This window comes from Myotis daubentonii, chromosome 7 (assembly GCF_963259705.1).
Source record: "Myotis daubentonii chromosome 7, mMyoDau2.1, whole genome shotgun sequence".
Lineage (NCBI taxonomy): Eukaryota > Metazoa > Chordata > Mammalia > Chiroptera > Vespertilionidae > Myotis > Myotis daubentonii.
This window is the reverse complement of record NC_081846.1, coordinates 3,654,992-3,678,859: the sequence shown is the minus strand read 5'-3', so window position 1 is coordinate 3,678,859 and position 23,868 is coordinate 3,654,992. Positions and strand designations below refer to the sequence as shown.

At 54.1% G+C, this 23,868-nt stretch overlaps 1 protein-coding gene across 5 annotated transcripts in view; it reads right to left on the bottom strand.

Annotated features, from left to right (window-relative positions):
* Positions 1-2,719: 2,719 nt before the first annotated feature.
* MYO1B (myosin IB) overlaps positions 2,720-23,868 on the bottom strand; it is a 131,987-nt gene continuing 110,838 nt past the window's right edge. For 2 of the 5 annotated variants that reach the window (XM_059702587.1, XM_059702588.1), the window contains exons 18-31: positions 23,336-23,536; positions 21,351-21,444; positions 20,345-20,494; positions 19,219-19,287; positions 17,693-17,779; positions 17,363-17,449; positions 15,463-15,549; positions 13,572-13,646; positions 12,074-12,208; positions 11,315-11,421; positions 8,425-8,557; positions 7,920-8,072; positions 6,459-6,586; positions 2,720-4,032 (exon numbers count right to left, since the gene is read on the bottom strand). In XM_059702587.1, coding sequence (XP_059558570.1) covers positions 3,909-4,032; positions 6,459-6,586; positions 7,920-8,072; positions 8,425-8,557; positions 11,315-11,421; positions 12,074-12,208; positions 13,572-13,646; positions 15,463-15,549; positions 17,363-17,449; positions 17,693-17,779; positions 19,219-19,287; positions 20,345-20,494; positions 21,351-21,444; positions 23,336-23,536 — 1,630 coding nt within the window. In that variant the 3' untranslated portion in view covers positions 2,720-3,908. The remainder of the gene's footprint in view (positions 4,033-6,458; positions 6,587-7,919; positions 8,073-8,424; positions 8,558-11,314; positions 11,422-12,073; positions 12,209-13,571; positions 13,647-15,462; positions 15,550-17,362; positions 17,450-17,692; positions 17,780-19,218; positions 19,288-20,344; positions 20,495-21,350; positions 21,445-23,335; positions 23,537-23,868) is intronic. The other 3 variants (XM_059702586.1, XM_059702585.1, XM_059702589.1) reach the window with 3 other exon arrangements.

Below are 23,868 nucleotides of genomic sequence, written 5' to 3'. Positions count from 1 at the left end.
CCGAGGCCAACCATCCCAAGGCCTGGAGGAAACCAGCTCCAAACAGCTTCCCGGAGCGGCCACCGGAAGGGGAGCCGGAGAGACCGGACGCGGGCCAAGCACGCGGGACGAAGGAGCACACGATGGACCTGCTGCCATGAGGTCCACAGAGCCGACCCTCCGGCCTCCCTCCGGAGGGAACATCAACCATCAACCTCTCAACAGGAAATCTCCCCGCGGGGGGGGGGGGGGGGCTCCCCGCTGTTTTTCCCACAGGAAGAGCCCGCTGCCGCCGGTCCCAGCCTTCTACAGAGTGGCCTGAGAGCCACAGAGCAGGGCTGCCCCACGCCCAGCTTAAGGACCGGCGCCACCCACAGCGCCGCCTGGAGAAACCTCAATGGACACATCGAGTAACTCGCTAGTCCTTCCCTAGCACGACACCGTTTCAGCGCGCTTGCTGTTGGGGTACCTTAGAACCCAGTGCCTCACCTCTACATGAAAAATAGCAGATACAAAGCCAAAACACGGCTGCCCATTTTCAGCCTAAAAGAATTTTAAACCACGCTCTCATGATCATAACTGTACTCAATGACGCGAACTTCAGAGTTCTGAGTCTTCAAATGGCGGGATAAGAAAGCCATTAATTCGCCTAGGCTTCAGCCAAATCCTCAACACTGAGGACTGTGCCTGACGCTCAGAATTCTGGGCCCTGGTGCGGTGCCATTACAGACATACCCGCGACTCTGGGGGCATCAGCAAAGGTATTCCGACTTGAGCTGAAGGTCCTACGTCTGAACACTGGATCCAACTCATTATCCCAAGACGGTGCGATACAAGCCCGTGACCGTCTACTGGAGGGCACACGAGAGAGCTTTCTCGCTAACGCTCAGAAGACCTCTCCCACCAGGGCTCGTCCCAGCCCACCCAGGATGAACTGCATGACCAGAAACGCCTGAATACTTCAGGGATGCGTGGATGTGCCCGCCCAAAGAGTCCCATTTAAAACTACTTTATAGAGATAGTTTTTAATCCGTGCAGAATGCTTACCAAAAAGTTCGAGGTTAAATGGTTTCTCTATTGGAAATAAACTTTGGAAACTATACCACTGTAACTGCTATTGCTGCTGATCATCGGAACACACAATTGGCAAATAACGTACTGGGGACATTCAAGAAGGAGCCCCTGGAATATCGCTCCTCCCCCTCCAGGACTTAAGCCTCCATCAGGACACAGCCCCATGATGACCGGCAGGGGCCTGGATAGCTACACTACAGCGCATCCAGACAACAGGAGACTATGCCACTGAAAACAGAATGAAGAGCGAAAAAGGCAAAGCAATACAGCTTTTGTCTACTAAGCAGAAGGAAGCTAAGAATCTGTGTTTTTATTTCCTCTGATAAACATGCATAAAGCAACGCAAAAGCAACTAAACACAATGGTGACTTCTGGGAGCACGCTGGAACGGATGAGATGGAGGATGTGTGTACTGTCTCTCTCTTTTTTAAAAAAATATATTTTATTGATTTTTTACAGCGAGGAAGGGAGAGGGATAGAGAGTTAGAAACATCAATGAGAGAGGAACATTGATCAGCTGCCTCCTGCACACCCCCCACTGAAGATATGCCCGCAACCAAGGTACATGCCCTTGACCGGAATCGAACCCGGGACCCTTCGGTCCACAGGCTGACGCTCTATCCACTGAGCCAAACTGGTCAGGGCAGTACTGTGTCTCTTTTCATACTTACTTGTAGTTTGAACAATGTGAATGCATTAAATATATTTTCTTAAAAGACTGGTTTCTTTTTCTTTATCAACTTGAGAGAGACAGAGGAAGGGAAACAGAAAGAAACATCAATGTGTTGTTCCACTTATTTCTGCATTCGCTGGTTGATTCTTGTCTGTGCCCGGACAGGGGATCCAACCACAACCTTGGTTTTCTAGATGATGGTCTAACTGAGTGAGCTACCCAGCCAGCGTGATGTATTAAATATTTTTAAAAATCATTTTTTTTAAAAAATGTGGTATCTAATGCACAAAAGAAAATAACAAAATGGAAGCAGACTCATAGAGACAGACTGACAGCTATCAGAGGGGAGGGCGTTGGAGGGCTGGGGGAAGAAGGTGAAGAAATAAAGCAAAAAAAAAACCCCAAATAAACCTCATAGACACAGACAGCATGGTGATGACCAAAGGGAAGGGGGGTGGGGGAAGTGGAGGAGGTGAAGGGGGGGACACATGGTGATGGAAGGAGACTTGGCTTTGGGTGTGAACACACAATACAGTGTACAGCTGATGTATTGTGGAATTGTGCCCCTGAAACCTGTGTAATTTTATTAATCAATGCCACCCCAATCAATTCAATACAATTATAAAATAAAACAAAAAACACCTCCGAGCTCCAAGTTTCCACGCACCTGTTTGAGGAATCATCAACCTGGCACCCCGGGCAGACGCTGGAGAACACCGGAGGGGAGTAATTGCTTGCTGTGTCGGCACCAATGCTCACGGAGGCTTCGGGGACCGTCTTCAGGAAGCAATCGTTTTAAGCACAAAAATGAAAAGAAAACCAACCCCCAGAAAACGCTTCCAATGGATGTTTCTGGCTTATAGGACAAGTGAAAGTCAGTTACACAGGGAACACAGAACGTGTGGGTGGCGAGGCCTTCCTGTGCGACGCCATATCGACACGCAACATGGGAAAGTAGCTCGAAACACAAAAACACAGCTGTGACCCAGGAAATGGCACCAGATTAGAACAGTTTTATTATTTAACATACCATCGCATGTACATTATCCTCCAAATAAGAAACAATTTGGTTCCAAAGTTTAAAAGGCAGCTTCCAAAAACGAACCCTTGATGTAAGTTTGAAAAAAGAAAAGAAGTCCTGCAAATGAACATAGTTTTGAGCCTTGATTAAAATATGCCCCCTGGACCAATCACCTCTCTCATACAAAACGCATTTTATAAATAAGACTTTCCAAAAAACAAGATCTTGGGTGTTTATTGCACATCATAGAGAGTGTTTGCCACCATCTGAAAGGCCCCCAGCCGTCCACTCTGTCATCAGCTGTTCAGAGTGTTTGCTCAGATCTGTGGGGAACAGCACTCTGCATATGTAGGATTGTACAGGGTGTCTACCAGAAACGGAAAATAGAATCTTACTGAGCGGTTTCTGTCATTTTTTCCTAAAATAAGAACGACTCTGTTTCCTAAGCAATTACAAGAGATCGGAACCAATGAAAAGTCCTGTTCAGATGTCAGTTTTCTCTCTTCACAGGGAGAGGCGATACATTCCTCCTTCCCAGGACCAGCCCTTCTCGAAGGACATGTTGTGAGAATCACACCAGGGTTCCCGCGCCCTGCTGTCCATCTGCCACAGCGACTGTCCTGGTCTCCACAAAAGCCCCCCAGCCCCAGCACAGCCAGCACCCACCCGCCGGATGCAGTGGCCTTAAAAGCAAACAAACCAAAATCCCCACTAACCTTTCCTGCCCCCGAGCGCAGTCTCGCAGAGGAGGCATTCAATAAATAGTTGGTGAGTGAGCGAGCTGTCTTGCAAGACTGTTTCCTACACTTGGATGTATTAATGACGTATGAGTAATACGTTGATTTGGGGTACACAGACCTAACACGGTGACTAACCACAGGACACGGAGGACGCGGCGTGGACGCCGTCGCTGCTGTAGCCCTGGCCCGGGGTCGCGCACAGAAGGTGCGCTCTCAGGGTTAAAACTATTCCAATCGTAAAAAGTGATCAGCCGGACGTTTTTATTTCGCCAAGGGGCTCTAACAGCATTGGCCTTTGACAATTCCCAAACATACGACGAGCCCCGAACCAAACCAAACCAAATTGCACTATTACAAAGAAACGAGTCCGTGAGAGCAGGGGCTGGGGGCGGGTGGGGGGGGGCAGGAGCGGGGGCGCCCGCTAAGGAACCGCCACTTCCAGGAGCCGGTTGTTTTTCCGCTTGCACGTGGGGACGCTCCCGTTTTTCTGGGTGCCCTGAATGAACTTCACGCACACCTTGTCCTGCCGGAACTGCACCAGGAACCTGGGGAAGGACAAGGCAGATGAACGTTCACGCACGACATCGGCGACCCCACGGCTCTGGCTTTCGAACGGATCCTGATCTGGACAAGCTCCCCCCGCCCCCAGCAGCACCGTGTCCATGGGTCCCACTCGCGCAGCCCTGAGCGCAGCCCTCCAAGGGGAGCAGCGTCAAGACACGGGTCCCAGGTCTCGAGCGGAAAGACCGACGTGCTATTTCCCATGCCTCTCCCTTTCTGCACAGCAAACATGTAAGCCGGGGGAGGGGTCCTACTCAGCTATCCACAAACTGAGAAAACAAAATAAAGAATTTCAGGGAAAGAGAGGGTGTGGAGAGTCTAGAGACAAGGGTTTCTAAACTCTGGTTGTTCACAATTTACCTGCACAACTTGTGTCGCACCTACGCATTCTGCCAACTGTTCTTTCTAGCCTAAATACATGTTTCAAAGTAGGGAATCCGTGTGGCCGGGCTGTGGGTGTGTAAGGCCCCCTGTGACTCCAGCCTGTTGGTGCAGCCGGCCAACCACAGGGCTCTCCCTCCTGCACAAGGGCTCCGCACGGGGAAACGGACCCGCTGCCCCCACAGTGGGCTGAGCGGTCCCACCCACGGGAGCCCAGCATCCCCGTCACAAATGCCAACGAAAGGGAGCTTAGGGCTCTGACATAGTGGCTGCCACCCAGTGGTCCGCGGACCACTGGGGGTCCTGAGGTCCAAAAGGCTGGCGACCGCTGCTCTAAGAGGTCCTGTCAGGTTAAAGCTGTAATGAACTGGAACCCAACTTGCCACTACCCTTCTTCCTGGTAGTTCATGAGAAAGGACCCAATAACAAGAGCGCCGTTTGGTCCAACCTGCAACTTCCAAGGCGGAGGACAGATAACGGCCAATCGCCCACCCAGGCCAAGTGCCCTTCTCAGTGCAGAATGAGGACAGTGAGCTACGGCTCTGTCAGTGCTAGCACAGCGAGGAGACTGTGTCTGACTTACAAGGGGGTAGGAGTGGGTGTGAATTCACTATAGAAAGACATTTAGAAAGAGCTGAAATAGAAGAGGCTGGCAAAATCGTAACCAGAAAATAAAATCATTTCCTGAACAATCTGGTTATGCAAATGATTATGATAAATGCGAAGAAAGTACGCAAGCAAACAGTAAACAATCTACTGGGGGAAAAAATTAAGTATCAAGCATGGTGGCTCCAATTCATTCAAACGATTTCACATTGATAGACTTAATAATTGGGGGGGGGGGGAGTGGTGCTCCAACCTGCATGCAAAAAATGTCTCCATAATAGGGCCCTATTGTCAAGGAAAAATGCAAATTTCAAGTGCGGGCTGTCTCAGCACCACTACGCCCGTCCACACGGAACACTCACCCTATAATACTAGCTATCAGCACGTGACAATAAAGGCATCTCAAACACAGCACACCCAACAGCCCTCCACGCTATTCCCTCCCCCCGGCGCCCCAACCCCTTTCCTCAGTGTCACCTGCTGCAGTGAATGGTATCACCACACGGGTTCAGGCCCCAAGCCTAACGCCCAATCTGTTAATAAGGCCTCGTTTCCCTTCAAACTACACTGGGAACCTACTGCTCACAGCTCCCCCTCACACCCTAGCCTAAGCCACACCCTCCTTGCCCGTCACCCTCAGTGTGGACAGCTCAGAGAAGCTCCCAGCTCGTTTCTCTGCCTCCACGTGTCTCCCTATAGTCACTCTCCACACCGCAGGCAAAGCGAGCTTGGAAACCAACAAATCAGATCATGCCCCACCCTCGCTCCAAACCTCCAGTGCAGCCGTTCTCAACCCTGGCTGCACATTAGAATCACTTGGGAGTCCTCGGGAATGAGGCCCAGAAATCAGGATTTTAAAAAGACTCCCAGGTGATTCTAATGTGCAGCCACGGTTGAGAACCACTGCTATAGTGGCTCCCATCCTCCTCCGTGAAATATCAGCTCCTCACCTCAGCTACCAGGCTCCGCAGGGCCAGCCCCGCCTCTCTCTCATTTCACTCTGTCACCAAGTCTGCCCCGGTCTCAGGGCCTTTGCACCTGCTGCCTCCCCAGAAGGCTGCCCTGAGGGCATCTCCCTGGACCGTTGCCTGGCTCGCCCCCCCGATTCCAGCCTCAACACAAGTGCCACTAACATGAGACCTGCTGACCCCCACAGCCAGCACCCTCTGACCCCTCACCTGCATTCCTCTCTAACTAAGTCATGTGACCGAGTTATTTTATTTGGGCATGTTTTCCTCTCCCTCTAGGATGTCAGGTACAGGAAGGCAGGAACCGGTCACTCCCTGCCCACCCACCACCTGGAACCAGTGACACACGCACTGGGTCCTCCCTAGCAGGGGCTGCATAGACGAGTGAGCTCGGGCCGCGTCCCCAAAACAAGGAAGCGGGAGCATGGGGGACACGCAGTACCGCGTGCACGTACTCATCGGAAATCTCGATGTTGAGCTTCTGCCGCGTCTGGCTGAGCGTCGTCCGGTACAGCTTGGTGGCCATCTCGATCAGGTGGTCACTGCTGAAGAGGAAGTCCCCTTTGCTGGCCGCCTCCGAGCCCTGGGGACAAAGCGGGGCCGGACGGTGAGGAGGGCGGCGCAGGAGGCAGGAGATCGCAGCCGGCCGAGCGAGAACCACAGCCTCTCTGAGCATCGCTGCTCGGGGCGCAACCCTCCCGAGTGAACGAATGACAAACAGCACTTCCTCCACGCCACTCTGAGCTCGTCCGCGGGGTCACCTACCCCTCGCTCCCCAGGGTCCCCGGGAGCTGGCTGGGAAGCAGGCCCGGGCATGGACCCGCGGCGGCTCCCGGTCCCCAGCTTCCACGCGCAGGTCCGAGCACCGCCCTCACCGGGAACGCACTCTCAAAGCGCTGCTTAAACACTCTCCCCGGTGATTCGGTTAAAGAAATCAGAGCAGTAACAGCCCCAACAGACATCCCCGGGCCCTGGCTCTGCTCAGCTGCACGAGGGACCCACCGGGAAGCTTCTGAAAAGCCGGGTGCTGGCGCCCCTCCCAGACCCTGACCTGGCTGGACGGGGCTGTGGCCTGGGCAGCAGCGCTGCTTCCACGTGTGGCCGGGGCTCAGAATCCTCGCGGTCTGATTATGCTGCCATCAGGCCCAGAGCCACAGCGGAGGAAACAGGCTGAACCAGGCCTGTGGGATTGTCTCAAGGTCAGACTCCGCTAGCGAGGCCCACTGCTAGCTACACGCGTGTCGCTAAACGTGAGGACTGCTTGCTGGCACGTTCATTTGGTGACTGTTCGCTAGGTGGCAAGCCCTATGTGAAGCGCTTTACATGTAATCCTAGAACAACGCTATGGAACAGGTGCCGCTATTCTCCCCATTGCACAGAGAAGAATGAGGCAGGCACGTGACAGCTACACGGCCTGGCCAAGGTCACTGCGAAGCCAGTGAGGCCGACGCCAGGGGCTCAAGCCAGGAAGGTCCTGGTTAAGCTAAGAGCACAGAACATAAAACATCTCCAGGTCCAAATACCAGGCAGTGGACTGCAGTCACATTCTTTACTTAAAAACCCCGAGATTAAAGACGAACAAGACATTTACGAGGTCGGCAGGTGGCTGAAACAACAGGAGGAAGCATCGTTTGAAACCACTTCATAGTTCCACCCATTGTTGCTCAAAACAATGCCTATCGCAGCAATAGCTACTCGGTGAGACTGTGGCTCAAGCGAACAAGCCACTGAGCGACTCATCTCATTCAGTTACTGAGAAACCGAGCCTGAGATTCTACCCAGCAGGGGATGCAGCCATAACTTTCCACCAGTCAGGAGAGCATGTGATCGTCCAGGTTTAGATCCTGTTAACTCCACGGCCGAGAGAGCGGACACAGGCAGAAGCCTGCCGGTCACGCCGGCGGTGGGCTCCTTACCTCCTTGAGGTGGATGGCGAAGAAGCCATCGTTCTGCGAGCTCATGGACACTTTGGTCACATCCACCAGGGGGACCTCCGACTTGATCTGGCCAGACTTCTGATCGGCAAGGAGGAGGTTGTTGTTTGTTAAGAGGAAAATCCGGGAGGTGCTCTAAAGGAAACAAAACAAAACAGGATGCAAAACCGGCGACGGAAAACACCCCCAACGGCCCGTGAGTGTAAGGCATTAGTTATTTGCGGAAATGTGTATTTCATCCCAATACCCCTCAGCAGGCACACCTATGCGAACCGAGAACACAGGAAGCAGGGGCAAGACATTTCAATTCACACGCCTTTCATCAGCAGCCATTCATAAAATGCCTCTGAACCTTAAAGGCTGGGGAGACAGCGCCCCTCACAGTCACTCCGCTGAGGACGTGAAATGCAAACGTGAACATTCGGAAGACGACAGGGTCGGTCCCAGCCGACAAACGGGTCCCCGGGCCTGCGAGGTGAGCCTTTACCTTCCCGTTCGCACGGTTGATTTTGTTGACCACCTCCGCGATGATGATCTTTTCCTCGATGGCGTCTTTGAGTTTCTTGTACTTGGGGTTCTTGTTGATCTCCAGGTAAGCGCCTTGGAATGGCTGGCCAACACTACAAAGAAAGGAAAAACCAAATCCCTCACGTCGGACCCGGTGTCAGATGGAGGTACTGCCGGACACAGACAACAGTCAGCTGATTCCAAAGAGTGTCTGCCGGCTCCATAAAAAGGAAACTTATTTTATGTTTTATACGTCGTATTTGCATCTGTCCTAAATATACGTGGGAAATAGAGCCTTAAACCTATTTCAAATTCTCACACACACACACACACACACACACACATATATTTAAATGTTTTTATTGATTTTTTTTTTTTAGAGAGAGAGGAAGGGGAAGGGAGAGATAGAAACATCGATGAGAGAGAAACATCATTGCACGCCGCCCACTGGAGATAGAGCCCACAACCTGAGCATATACCTGGATCAATGCCCAACCACTGAGCAACACTGGCCAGGCTCAAATATTTTTGATGTGATCCTGGCATTTGGGAGGCAGGACTTTGATAAGGAACAATCAAGCTAAAAATCACTCACATGAATGACACCCAAGAGCCAAGTGCAGGGCTCACCTGAAGGAAAGGCAGTTCCTCTGATGGGTGACTATCAAGGTGACAGCTGCGCACAAAGGGCTTAGTAATCCCTTTAAACAACGTGCAGCAACGGAACAAAGAGCACAAGCCATCGCCGTCGCCTGATCCAAAGAAAAAGCCCCTTTTCTTGCAGAGTAAGAAAACCAGTAACCTTCGGAGGGAGAACAGGTCCAGAGCGATAGGTCTTAGAGGAAAACTATAGAAATTCTGGCTCCAAGAGGCGACCCATGAAAGAAAAATCAGGCCTCCTCCTACGATGTCTCCTAAACGGACAGAAGTGGCCACGTAAACATTTAGAACCGGAGCAGTGTTCTTTCAAACAAAGTGCTTCCCACAAGAGGCGTGACCGTGCACCTACTACGCTAAGATACGATTTCCCTCGAGCCCTGCTGGGGGACACGCTCAGGGCAGCTTCTTCAAGGACGCACAAGCACACCAACAAAAACAAAACAGAAAAACCCTAACGCTTCATTCTGAGCCGGAAAGTTCTGGCAATTTGCAAATACAACGTTAAACGCCTGTGTTGTGGGTGGAGGATGGGGAAGAAAAATCCGTGTAGGTGGTCAGTTTTACAGCTCCCAGGATAGGAGAGGCCGACACCCATGGGCCGAACTTCACACAGTGGAGGGGGGAGGGTACACCCGGATGGACAAGGCCGACCCCATGGGCTGCCCTTCGCAGCGGAGGGAGGGCCAATCATCCCACCCCAGCTGCCGTGGGCGATACCCCCGCTCCCCTCTCCCCCCAATTTGGCTTGACGTTGTTAACATTTTTGTTGTTGTTCACATTCAAATGTGTTTTTAATAATAAAAAGTGCTAAGTAGCCTTTGAACTGGTTTCTCCAAAAATGCATTTTTCTCCCTCCAGTTAAGAGTCATCCACAGGGAATGTGAATTAAGGTTACTCTACATGTTAAAAATATAAAGGAAAACGTTAAATAAAACTAGCTGCTGGAGAAAACACAGAGACGGCGCTCCCGCCTGCGTACGCCGCATACAGCAGGCCTCCTGGCCGACGTGGGATCGAGACTCCAGGTTTGACTTGGAAGAGTACATGCCACCTCGAGCCGCCCGGCCAGCTCACCAAGGAAGCTGTGTCCCTTCACACACTGAAACCAAATGAGTCTGCCGGCTTCTGTTCTTTTAATCCTCTAAAAGGGAGAGCTTCCAAATGTGCGTGAAGACACAGAGAATACAGATGTACCATATGTAAGACAGGTGAGTATATTTAGCGGATAATGCATTTTCATTTCTAGGCCATTCTTTGGGGGAAACAAAACGTTGCTATAGATTTGGCCTGAAACGGTACAACCTATTTTCCCATAAATACCAGATGAAAAGGAGATAGGAATTCTGGGGGGAAATGATGAACTTGGGGGGAAGGGGGCGTCGCGTGTAAGAATATCTGACGAGCGTCTTTATCAGGGAGAGGAATTCACGTGGCGAACGTGCCCTGGGAATGCCTTCCTTTATTGAGTAGTTCGTGTCTACAACAAGGGAGCCGAACTCGCTGCACGGGCCTCAGCAGTTGTGCCCGGCCGGTTAGCAGCCCGTGGGCCACCACAGGCCAGCGCCCGAGCAGAACCCAGAAAGTGTACACTGGCTCGCCCTTTTCATGGCTCTTAAAAATGAATTCTGATCCAGCTCACTAAATAAAGTAGGAAGACTGGAATGGCGATGACAGCAAATGGCCAACAGAAACTGGGCTAGATTCTGAAAACTATGGAAAGTAACAGAGATTTACAATGCAAATTTATCTTAGTAGCCTATGTGATTTTTATTTTAAAAAGTGACTTCCAATTATTATTTTTTAAATATGTTTTTATTAGTTTCAGAGAGCAAGGGAGGAGAGAGAAACATTGATTGTCTGCCTCCTGCACGCCCCCTATTGGGGATGGAGCCCGCATCTAGGGCATGTGCCCTGAGCTGGAGTCAAACCATGACCTCCTGGTTCATAGGCCGACGCTCAACCACTGAGCCACGGCAGCCGGATGTGACTTCTAATTATTCAGTGAAGTGTTCGAGCTAATGCCGATGGAATAGAGGCAAGAAACGGCCATTGCTTCGAAGCGTTTGTTATTTATACCCAGCTGCTCATAAAATAACGCACAGAATTAAACATCTCTCATGTATCTCTGAAATCTCTACTAGGAAAAGACCTGCAAACACTTGAGAAGTTTTTAAAATGCTGACTTCCATGAGTTAGCATAGCCACCATACCTCGACGGGTACAAAGCCTTCTTGTCTTTGAAGAGTTCACTGGCTTCGAGCTTCTCCTCATAGATAAGCTTCTGCTGGTCGGTGAACTGGTCCCTGTACTTTTTACACTGCGAGGGACGAAAAAGAGGAAAAGTAAGACATCGCTCACACAAACAGGCCATCACTCCCTCTTACACGGAATAAGTCCACGTAACAGCGGCGAGAATGAACGCGAATGAACTATGCATGGAAAAGCCTCACAGCGCTGTTCCTCTGTCGGGTTCACTGCTCACAGTGCCGGCTGGGACACTCCTCCCAAATACAGAAGCGTCCTGCAGGCCGGCCTCGCCTCTCTCATCTGCTCACGACGACGGCGGTCCCTGCCACCCCTCAGTCCCGAGGCCGCCCCCCTCTGAGAGACTCGCAGGAAGAAAACCACCGTGTAAACCCGTAGTTTACAGGATTCACCCGCATCGTGCGAAGATGTTCACGTTATTATTTCTTTCTCCTATAGTATCGTTCCTTCAGAGAGGATGAAAACAAACAAAACTCTGAACCGCTTTAAGGCAAGTGGAATCTGAACGGGAAAGACGACACAGCCAGGCACACCCCTTCCCTGGACGGGAGAGACCAAGGGGCACGCCTGCAAAATACCCCCGTCCTCAAACAGTCCCCTCCCGGCCAGAGGCAAAGGCGGCGACGCTCACTGCCACAGGACTCTCCGCAAACACACAGAATAAACACGCGGTGAGAAGGCTCCGAAGAGAAGAGGCTCTTTACCCGCCACAGGTGGAAGATCCTCCTCAGCTCCTTGTGCGTGGAATCCAGGAACAGGTAGGGCCTGGGCGGCCAGTTCTTGTCTATCGGCGACAAGGAGGGCATCTTGCTTTTCATTTCCAGGAAGTATTTTTGCACCTGCGTTGGGTTTGACAGGAAATACCAGGGGAGTGAAATAGTATCAGCAAAGCCCTTGTTTTTCATAAACCAGAATGGAACTGAGCAGCCTCCGCTGGGTCTGGGCCAGTCTCAGGCCCTGAAACTCCGTAACGTGAAGCCTCCATCCAGTCCCCGTGCTGCCTGCGGAAACCTGGGCTCCGCCCAACGGTTCGGACGAAAGAAGAAAACGGACACTCGCCCCAATATGAACAGCAACGCTGACTCCAGCGAACGCCGGAGAGCTGTGCTAGTCACGCGGCTCTCTCTCCCTAAATCGTAAGCAATTCAAATAAGACAAAGTAAACGAGCCAGCTCAGCAGTCACAGGTGACACTTCAGGTGCTCAGAGCCCCGTGTGGCCATGCGGCCGGTGGCTGTCCCACGGCACCGCAGACATAGCCATCTGCATCCTTCCACCGGCCCAGTGGACGGCACTGCCCGCCAGTCCTCCAGCGGGGCCGGCGGGAGGTGCCAGACCATTGTTCCGAGTTAACCCTCCAGCACTCGTGAGCTCGGCGCTGTGATCCCCCCTGAGAACGGGCCGAGGCCCCGGAGTGAGGAGTCGCTCACCTCGCACCCGTGAGAGGGCGCCAGCGGCCCGGAGCTCGCCCTGCTCACTGCGCTCACCTCCGACGGCACAGGGACTCCGGGCCCATCTGGCCGGCTGGGCCCTACCACCGCCTTCTCTCCTGCACCCCGCTCCCCACTGCTCGCTGGCCAGCCTGGCCCCGAGGCAGCTCAGGGCAGGACCTTAGTATCCCCCAAATCCCCCTGCTGAAACCCTACTCCCCAACAGGAAGGCATCAGGGACGGGCCTCTGGAGGTAATTGAGTTTAGAGGCCACGAGGCTAGAGCTCCCGTGACGGGGCCGGTGCCCTGATCAGAGGAGACGGGAGGGTTATGGCAGCGGCTTCCCTCTCCTCCCCGCTGCCATCGCCATAGCCCACAGCCTGCCCTTGGCCGCCCACCTCCAGGTCTGCGAGAAACAGATGATCATCGAGAAACAAATGCTCATCATTGCAGCCGTCCGGTCTGCAGTGCTGTGGTTAGAGCGGCCTGAACTAAGACACCCGACTTTCTCGAGCTCATGTTCCCCCACAGTAGGTTCTCCCCGCCAAATAAAAACGTTTTATTTTAAAAAATGACATCCTATTAACTACATGTGGGCCCCGGATAGCTCTTCCTGGGACAGTTCTGCTGGACGCGAGGGGAGAGGGTGAGAGCCACCCCGCTCAGCGTGACAGCGAGGGTGAGGCGTGGCAAGGGAGTCGCCTGTGACAGTCGGTGCCGTTATCGAGCTGCCCGACAAACGCCAAGGAGCCCCAGGCAGGACGCAGACTTACAATTCTCTGAATCGTGAACTCGTAGATTTTCTTCCCGGCGTTGGCTCTGAAGAACTTCCTGTACTCCCGGCGCACCTGAGGGAGAAGCGGACGCGGGGTCAGCAGGGGCCCGGCCGCCATGGAGGCCCTGCACGTCCACTCAACACGACAGCGGGTGCCTGTCGATGGAGCAGGACAGCTGGGCGCACACTGGGCCCGAGCTTTAGGCCAGAGGAAGAGAAAGGCAGGCATGCCCGGTGGCAGTGCCCGACGTTTCGCTATTTTAAATCCTTTTAACTTGTTTTTCAGAAACCTGATGATTTGATGAGAAACATCTTACAGGCGTAGCGGCCAACGCGTCACAGATCAAAGCACGCTTCGGGAAAAGATGACCGAAGGCCATCTTCATTTCGAATTGTTCTTCAAGGGGGAAAAAAGGCCTAAAGAACTACACTGCCGTTCCCAAAAGCCCTGCATAGGAAGATGGAAATGGAAGGGCACTGAGAATAAGAATAGAATTCGATTTGAACTAGCACTGTCTTCCCTCTCACTGCATCGATTTTTCTCTCACCCCCACTCCTACTGGCCTTCCTACAGAATACTGCCGTGCCCTTAAGACATTGCATGGCGGCCCTCTTTCCTCCTTGCTGCCCTGCTGTATTTTCGCTGTACGCTAACGTCTAACAAAATGCCTGCGCCAGGTGTTTGCTGAATGCATGAACAATACAGTGAAATTTTGAAACCGAGGGGAAAATACTTAAAATATTATTATCATTTAGTTGGAAATGTCTAAGAGGTTTTCTCAAGATTTCCCGGAGCTCAGAGTCTCCTTTGCCTACGTGCATCCTCACCGGAAGTGGGAAGCACCACTTTGAAATAGATTAGACTCTACCTTCTGGCCCTTTAAATACAGTTCCTCCTGTTGTGACCCAACAATGAAATTATTTTCGTTGCGACTTCATAACTGTCATGTTGCTACTGTTACGAATCGTCATGTAAAATATCTGATATGCAGGATGGTCTTAGGCGACTCCTGTGAAAGGGTCGTTCGACCGCCAAAGGGGTCGTGACCCACAGGTTGAGAACCGCTGCCTTAGAGGCCTCATTGGCGTGTAAAGTCCTCTGATTTGTCAAAATCTGCAGCTGTCAGCGGAATCCCTCGGTTCCTATGCTGAGCAACCAGAGTGCCGGTCACTTAGAGAAGGCTCCGCCCAGCAGCCGTCAGAGCAGGGGAGGGGGGGGAAGGGCACCGGAGCCCGACCCCCGGCTGGGCAGGCACTGCAGGCCTGGGCCAGCTCTGAGCTCAGCTGCTGAAATTCTGTCTCGCGCATTAAAAAGAACACGTCATCCCCCTATGGATGACATAAAACAGAACTTCATAACAGGGAGTCTTAAATAAGACATGCTGCCTCGGCATTACTTTAAAGCTAGCACTGAAAGCAGCACGCCACAGCCCTCGCCGGTCTGGCTCCGTGGTTGGAGCATCGGCCACTGGACCCAAAGATCGTGGGTTCGACTCCCAGTCAAGGGCACGTACCTCGTACCTCGGTTGCAGGGTCCCAGCCCCGGTTGGAGCGCGTGCGGGAGGCAACCCATCGATGCGTCTCTCTCACGTTGATTTTTTTTCCCTCTCTCTCTCTCTTCCTCCTCCCTCCCTTCCACTCTCTCTAGAAATCAATGGAAAAAATATCCTTGGGTGAGGATGAAAAATAAGAATAAAAAGAAATAAAAATACATATCACAATAAGATCAGTAAATATTAGCGTACAGCTTCGTTTCCAAAAAGAAACACAATTAGGCAAGATGGCCCGGCAGAGCCGGCGCAGACCCGTGAGCAAGCGCGCCCGCCGTTTCTGGGTTAGTGAGTGCGAGGCCCGGAGCCCGCCCGGACAGGAGGAGGGGGAGGAAGTACCTTCAGTCCAAGCCAGTAAGCCCAAATGACAGCGACCGCATGCTTGCGCCTAGCCTCCTCCTTCAAGCGTTTCAACTCCCTCCGAGCCTGGAACGTTTTAGACGGTAAATGAGAGAGACAGCCCGAGGCAGACAGCACACGACCAGGAGACACCACCACACAGAGGGCCGCGGAGGAGCGAGGAGTCGGGTGGCCGAGGGGCCCTGCACGGTCATGTCGGCGTCAGGCTGGTGCGGGCCCGGTGTTTTCGGGGCGTGGAGACTGTCCCAGGGGAGGGCAGTCTGCGTGGCCCCGAGGGAGCACTCCTCCGCCCCTAACTTCCATCTTTGCCATTTCCCCCCGTTCTCCCTCCCTCCTCACAGCCTTGAACTCTGAGCGGCTCCTAAGAACTCTAGTAGCCTTGCCTTTGCTGCCAGCACAGGGGCTGAGGGGGAGCCCCGCGTTCACGCGTTCATACGTGTAAAAAGGCAACCATTTAATACGGGAGGAATAAAGGTTGTTTCTCCCCAAGTTCAACCAAAACTCAGAATTCCTTCCAGTTAGAAAACTGCAAGTAGCGTATTTTCAAGATGTAATCTTAGCAAAGGCCCCACACGGGGAAATGTACTGAGATAAAAAGTGGAACCATCTGTAGGTTTAAAAAGCCATCTGAGGGCAGCGTTCCTCAAGGCATGTGGTTTTAAGAGACAGGACTAACCAGGCGCTGGCTTCACACTGCACAGCGGGGCAGGCTGGGACCCGCGCTCAGGGTCTCCGCGCCCCTCTGCCGCTGCCAGGACTCTGTCCTCCTGTTCGCTAAAGGGGCTCGTCTGGCCCCAGCTGGTGTGGCTCAGTGGTTGAGCATTGGCCTGCGGACTGAAGGGTCCCGGGTTCAATTCCAGTGAGGGCACATGCCCAGGTTGCAGGCTTGGTCCCCAGCAGGGAGGCGTGCAGGAGGCAGCCAATCACCGATTCTCTCTCTTCATTGATGTTTCGCTCTCTCTCTCCCTCTCCTTTCCTCTCTGAAATCAATGAAAATATATTTTTAAAAAAGATAAAGGGACTAGTGTGTTCTTCACCGATTGCCAAGGGAAAACACACAGGAACAACTTCGGTGAGGTTGTGGCAAAGTCAGACCGTTCTGGGCAAACGTCCTCTCCTCTCGCTTTTCTCCCACGATGGGCCTACGACGCTGAGGGGGTGACTTACAGACCCGGGACTATGCTGCTGGGGCGACATCTGATTTCCCGAGTAACAGAGTCATCTAAAGCCTCGTGGGACCCGGGAAACGTTCACAGCGCCCAGGACGCTGCCTGGGGATCAGCCAGGGCCTCCAGGGGCCTTTGTTTCGGAAAACTAACGGCTGGTGCGGAAATTCCTGGGATTCTTCCGTGGCCATCCCAGCTGGCCGTGTGTGGACGTGGCTTCCCGTTAAATCACAGATGGCAATTCTTTGCACATAGAGTATTTGGCTTAGAATCATCAATGGCTGCCTGGCCACAGGGAGCCGAAAACATCGCTGCGTTCGCAGATTACTATGCTCTCAGGCATGCGTTAAAGGGGTTTCTGCCGCCCACACGTGGTAGCAGCACACCCACGGAGGCCCCAGTCTGAGCGTTCTCCACATGCCCCTCGCCCCCCGGGGGATCCCTCCAGAGAGCGGCCGGTACGTGGCAGGGCAGGGGGGGAGGAGGAAAGGAAAAACTAACATGCAAGCTACTTGAGAGTTTTAATGAAACAGCAACTACCCTAGCACCTCATTAGTAAGCACGGTCTTGTCTGCCTATCTCTGCATGCGGCAGCTGCCCCGGCACTAATGCCACCTACGGCTCCGTGCCAACTGCAGTCACTCATCCTGATAGGCGAGCGCTACGGCTGATGGCTGCCCATCCCGGGACGGGGACGAGAGGCGCGTCAGTACCTTCGATCCAAGCCAGAAAGCCCAAATCACTGCAATAGCGTGTTTATTCCTAGCCTCCTCCTTCAGCCGGCTCAGCTCCCGCCGCGCCTGGAAGCGTGTGAGAAGGAGTGACAGAGAGCGTGAGGCGGGAAAGGTGGCTGCGACAGAGGAGGACAGACAGACACCGCTCACCGCCACCCGTACACACGAGCGCGCGTGCCACCACCCGCACCGAACGAGCGTCAGAGAGCGAGAGGCAATGCGTGCTCAGCTTGGCCGGACGGTGCCGCCCCGGGAGAGGGCCCTCGCTCCGACGCCCGAGCCCCGCGCCCCGCGGGCGGGCCGGCCCACCTGCGTCCCGTGCCAGTACGCCGCGATGGTGGTGGCGGCCTCCTCGCAGCGCTTCTGGTGCTTCAGCTCCCGCAGGAGTTTGCGGGCCTAAGGGGTAGAATCAGCCAGAGGAACACGTTAGCCAACAACGGACGCCACAGGGGCCCGAGAAATGCCCGGAGAGACAGGCACAGCACCCTTCTCAGGCGGGAGCCAACGGCTCAAAGAAAAGGGAAAGGTCACCGGCGGTGGCTCGGTGGTTGAGCGTCGGCCTGTGAACCAGGAGGTCACGGCTCAATTCCCTGTCAGGGCACAGGCCCGGGTTGTGGGTTCGATCCCCAGTAGAGGGCGTGCAGGAGGCAGCCAACCAATGATTCTCCTCATCATTGATGTTTCTCTTTCCCTCTCCCTTCCTGTCTGAAATCAATGATTCATCTAATATGTATGTGTATGTGCACACACACACACACACACACACACACACACACACTAGAGGCCCAGTGCACAGATTTGTGCACAGGGGGCGGGGAGGGGGCCCTCAGCCTGGCCTGCGCCCTCTCGCAATCCGGGACCCCTCGGGGGATGTCCAACTGCCAGTTTAGGCCTGATCCCCCTAAACCAGCAGTCTGCCCCTGCGTACGTATTGTGTGTGCCCATTGGTTATGCCCAGGTGCGTCCGGGGCCTCTGCTCTGAAGGGGTTCCAGGCATGAGGACAACCTTGAAGCAGCGGCTCCAGGTTCAGCCCAACCCACACAACCTCCGACAGGACAGGGTCAGCACGGGCCTCGAGTACCTGTGACCCAGAGCGGGGTCAGCAGGGCTTCCTGCAGGAGGCCCGCTGGCGAGGATGCTTGGCTTTGCAGGGCACATGTCCTGGTCACAACTCATCAGCTCCCCGCGGCAGCGCGAAGGCAGCCACAGACAGGAGGTAGACTGAGTGGGCGCGGTTGCGCAGCACAAACTCGTAGTTCACATATGCCTCATTTATATGAAATTCGCATTTCATATCTTCTTTGTCTTTTAACAATGCTTTAAAAATATAGAAACCGTTCTTTGCTTCCAGGCTGTGCAATAACAAAAGTTAGGCCACACGTGTCCGGTGGGCCGTGGTTTGCTGACCTCCAGACCAAGGAGGTGGCGCACTGTGACCCCCTCTCCCCACTAGAATGGCCAGAGCTCAGGGTCCCGGACCATCCGTTACAGGGCAGCGGGAAGATGACGCCAGGAAGTCAGAGGAGGTATGGGGCCGGGAGAGCGAGGTGTGGACCACCTGGGACAGCCCGGACTACACACCGCCTCCCTCACAAGCAGGGCGAGAGGATGTCGAGCTCACGCACGGAATTAGTTCAAGGACTTCCTGCTCCGAGAACAAAGCTCTGGAAAAGAAAGCCGGTTCGGAGGAAGCGGCCCAGACGCGGTCGCCGGGGCCCCGCTGGCCGATGTTTATCCTCCCGCCCGGCTGTCCAGGGCGCGGGCAGCCGGCAGGAGCGGCCCCCTGCAGGGACCCGAGAGCCCCAAGTAGAGAAGGCGCGTTGCTTTAACTCACCTTCCAGCCCCGGATGTAAGACTGGATCACCAGGGCCGAGCGCTTTGTCTGCTGGTACCGCTTCCGTTGCTGCGGGAGGAAGGGGAGAGGCGAGCTCACACGGGCGGGCAGAAGCAGGTGTGCAGCCCCGCGTGCGCGGAACGGCGCCTTCCCGTGTTATTGTATTATTTGTTCGTATTACGACGGGGAAAGAGTATGTCGTTCTTGGTGCAACTGCCTCTTGATCACTCATGTTCCTCCAGGAAACCAACATGTAAAGAAACCGGAACACCCAACAACCCCAAACCAGGACACGCACCCTCGCTGTGCTGCACTTCCCAGGTGAGGAGCTCCCAGCAGCATCCACGCGAGACCCCCCGGCGGCAGGAAGGTCCGAATGTCGGAGGACTACAGAAGTCCAACCCTTTAGCCAAACCCCCAATTCTAGGAAAATGTGGCCTCGGCTTTCTGGGATTAAAGCCATTTTCGGTGCTGCTACAATAAATGGAGAGGAACCAATTATTTCGAAAAGGCTGACTACCGCTGTCCAGGGGTTAAAGGACACAGTCTCTTTCGGTCCACGACCACATTCGAGAGGGAGATGTCCCACCCTATCTGCCCCAGGGGTAGGCGGTGTGATACCCAGAACGTGAGCTCTGACTGGAGACGCCCTGCACTCCACCCCCATCGCGGCCCCTCGGCACCTGCCTTCGTTTCGTTTTCTCGTCTTTAAAAAGCAACCAGAGCCCTAGCCGGTGTGGCTCAGCGGACAGAGCATCAGCCTACTGACCGAAGGGTCCCAGTTCGATTCCGGTCAAGTGCACATTCCTGGGTTGCAGGCTCCTCCCCGGCCCGGGCCCTGGTTGGGGCTCGTGCAGGAGGCAACCCATCGATGTGTCTCTCTCACATCGATGTTTCTCTCTGCCTTTCCCTCTCTCTGCCACCCTCCCTAGAAATCAATGGAAGAATATCCTCGAGTGAGGATTAAAAAAAAAAAATTAAAAATAAATCTACAGGAAACACAGGGGCATGCATCTCCTGGGCTTGCTGGGAGAGGCAGGCACGTGACCAGGGCAGGCACAGGCAGCACGTGAGGCATCTCGGCAGTGAGCCCGGCGGGCGGCGGCGGAGGCGGCGCGGCACTCACGGCGAATCTCCGGAACCAGGCAGCGACCACGATCTGGCTCCTGCGCATCAGCAGGAAGTGCGTGCGGCACTTCCACCCGCGGTAGATCTTCTGGATGAGCGTGGCCAGGTCCTCCAGCCGCTGCTTCCGCAGGTCCTCCAGCTTGAAGAGCTGAGGAGACAGGAGAGACGGAGAGGTGGGTCGATCACTCATCCAGCCCACACTCGTGGGATCCCGGACAGACGTGCTCGGGAGGTCAGGGCACGCTGGTGGAGGCCACGCACTGAGAAAAAACAGGGATGGCTGTCTCCGTTACGGATACCACGGGCCACAGCCCCCGGGAAAACCATTCTGGCGATTCACGCAGCATCCGCCATTTAGATTCCGGTGGCTCGGCACTTCCGACAAATCAGAGGGCTGAGCTCAGCTCCGGTTTGCCTGCACGCCACCCTGAGGGTGCGTTTATCAATCAAAGAAAGGAGCTGGCAACGTTTCTCGTAAACAACTGCAACCCTTTCCAAATTCTCCAAATTTCCAAATCGCCAATCAACGGTTACACTGACTGCGCTTCATCCCAGTCTACTCATTCATAAAAAGACTCCCTTAGAGCCCTACCAAGTAGAATTTCAAATGTTCTTTTTAACTTAAAAAAAATTTTCGGGTGCCTTCATGGATTTCTAAATAACAGGGTGGTCTTTCCCTAAATTATGAAATAATGCAGATATTACACATGCAGACTGAGCTGATCTCCAATTCCTAGGAATTAGCCAGGTTTTGTCGCTGCATGAACAGGTTATGTATGATTTCTCTCTTGGACAGCCTCTCCGATCAAAGACATGGATGTCTCATAAACACACAGGCTCTGCCATGACCCCTCACGTGCCCATCCTCCTGGGCATTCGAGATAAAAAGAGAATGGGGCGTTCTGGGCAGCATGTCGGGTCCCGTCCCCAAGTGAAACAGACTTTGAGGACCCGTCTATGTGAGCAGGACGTGCGTTCGGGATGGAAAGGTTTCGGCTGCATACCGTTCTCGGGTTCCGGATGAAGATCTTCGATCGACCGAAGGAATATTCTTCCACAGGAATCTCCAATTCATTAAACAGGACCTCCACACCAGCCCTAGAAAACAATAAAAACAGTGAGTGTTCTGGGTTACAGACACAGTTTATCTGATCTGAAATCATGCTATCAGATCCCCAGCGGCACCGAACAGCAGTTTCATTCCCAAGTAGTACAATCGCTCTTTCAGGGAGTGTCCTTCTATCGAAGAATCAAGACGGAGCTCCACAAATTAAACCAAGTCCAGGAGATGCTGACAGAGCAAATTTGGGTTCAGAACTCCTTATTCCAAGAAAATGAGGTATGATGGCCAATGTCTCGATTTCATTCGCAGAAGCAACACTCGTATCCAATACACCCACAGCGATGGACCCACCAGGCCAGGAGGGCGTGTGAGAGGCGCAGATCTATGTTTAACTCACTCCATTGAGTCTTAAGAACATTTTAAACATCGCTTCTGCCCATCGGGGTGTGGACAAGGCCCGAGAGGGAGTGCTAAGGGCCAGACGATGGGCTGCCTGGGACCTGGGCCTCACAGGGCGGGAGCAGGGCCTGGACATGGCTGACCTCTCTGTCCTGGACCCCGGCTTCCACATCAGTCTTTACAACTAAACACCCACAACCTGCAGGCCGAGCACCAGGCCGCGGTCAGACACCTGGCCTGTGTGTCATGGCGCACACTGACCGTGACATCCGGAGGTCAGTCCTGAGAACTGAACCAGCACCAGGAGTCACATTACTCGGGTGTTCGGTTACCCATCGGAGACCACACCCCGCGCCTGGAGTTTATCTTCCCGGGATGCGGGGGAGTGTGTGATGCTGCCGGGGTGCCCGAGAGAGGCCAGGCCCAGGGACGTGCACCGGTGACACCGGCACAGTGAAAGGACAGCCCCCAGGACAGTCCTCACGTCCTGCCGAGGCCGCGGAGCAGGCACGCGGCTTCCTGGAGCGGTCGGGAGTTTCTACGACCCGCAGAAAAGGGCAGCCCGCCTGGCGTGGCTCGGTGGTGAGCATCGACCTAGGAACCAGGAGGTCACAGCTGGATTCCCTGTCAGGGCACACGCAGGTTGTGGGCTCGATCCCCAGTAGTGGGTGTGCAGGAGGCAGCCAATTGATGATTCTCTCTCATCACTGATGTTTCTCTCTCTCCCCCTCCCTTCCTCTCTGAAACCAATAAAATATATAGAAAACAACAAAAGAAAAGGGGTGACTTCACTGACTGTTAAAAGCAGAAGGAAGGTCGCTCACAGGCAAGGCCTGACTTTGCTTTGGCAGCAACCCCCTCCCCCGCCACCTCCACCACCAGCATATGGAGAGCGCTGGGGGCTGCCCCAGGGAGCGGCCCGCCGTGGCCCAGGCTCCGTCTGAGACTAGATGGGCGAGTGCCAGCCAGGGCCGGGGAGGCGTACCTACATTTTATTATGTATACGCCTCTGAAGGTGGCCCCCGCTCTCCCATAGCCTCCCATCTAGCTCTGCCAGCAGAGACACCGACACCATGGATTCTAGCTGCTCCCAAGGGGTGCAGACCTAGGTAAGAAGTGGGACCCTCACCCCCACCCCCCGACTCTCTCTGGGGTTAATGCTCCCCACTCTGGGGGGGCGGAGCTGAGAGCAGTGATCCAACATGCCTGTCCAACTGTACCCTTCCACGATTCCACACAAATGCACCGATCGATTATAGACCCTCCTGACTCACCACGGCACACGTTAACGCCCTACCGACAGGCAAGTGGCCAATGTGGATCTGTAAGCCCTGTTCGGACCTTAAAGAAAACCGAGACTTCTATCACTAATTACGGATCAGCACAGCATGATCCCGGGTGGAAGAGGGGACGAAGCAGAGATCCCACCCAGTGTTTCATACACTTGTTCTGCCCGGGAGCACGTGAATCACACGGGTGGCCCGTGCTCTCAGACTGCGTGACTAAGCACGGCCAGCGAACGCTCACCTCGCCGGCCCCCTCCAGTGAGGCCACGTCTGCTTGCACAGCATCTTGTACCGCTCCAGGCACGGCTCGTAGGCCTGCCTGAAGGCGTAGCCGGCCCTGCGCACGCGCACGTTCTCCAGGAGGCCCAGGTAGCGGATCTGGTGGCACACCAGGGCCTCGCTGAAGATGTGAGCTGCTTTCTTGTCGTTGGGTTTGATGCACCTGAAAGGGAACCGAGACGTTAAGCTGTGTCTCCAGGGATATCATCCGTCTGGGTTTCACAAGGGAAGCGACCATTACTTATCGCTCCTGGGAAACCTGGTCATTTCTTCTGAAATTATTTCAAATCATTTTCCAAAAGCCTAAAAATTAAGACGCTACCTACACGGCAATAAAAAAATAAATCCTGCCCCGGCTGGTTTTGCTCAGTGGATAGATTGTCAGCCTACGGACTGAAGGGTCCTGGGTTCGATTCCCAGTCAGGGCACATGCCCGGGGTGCAGGCTCAATCCCCAGTAGGGGGCGTGCAGGAGGCAGCCGATCAGTGATTCTCT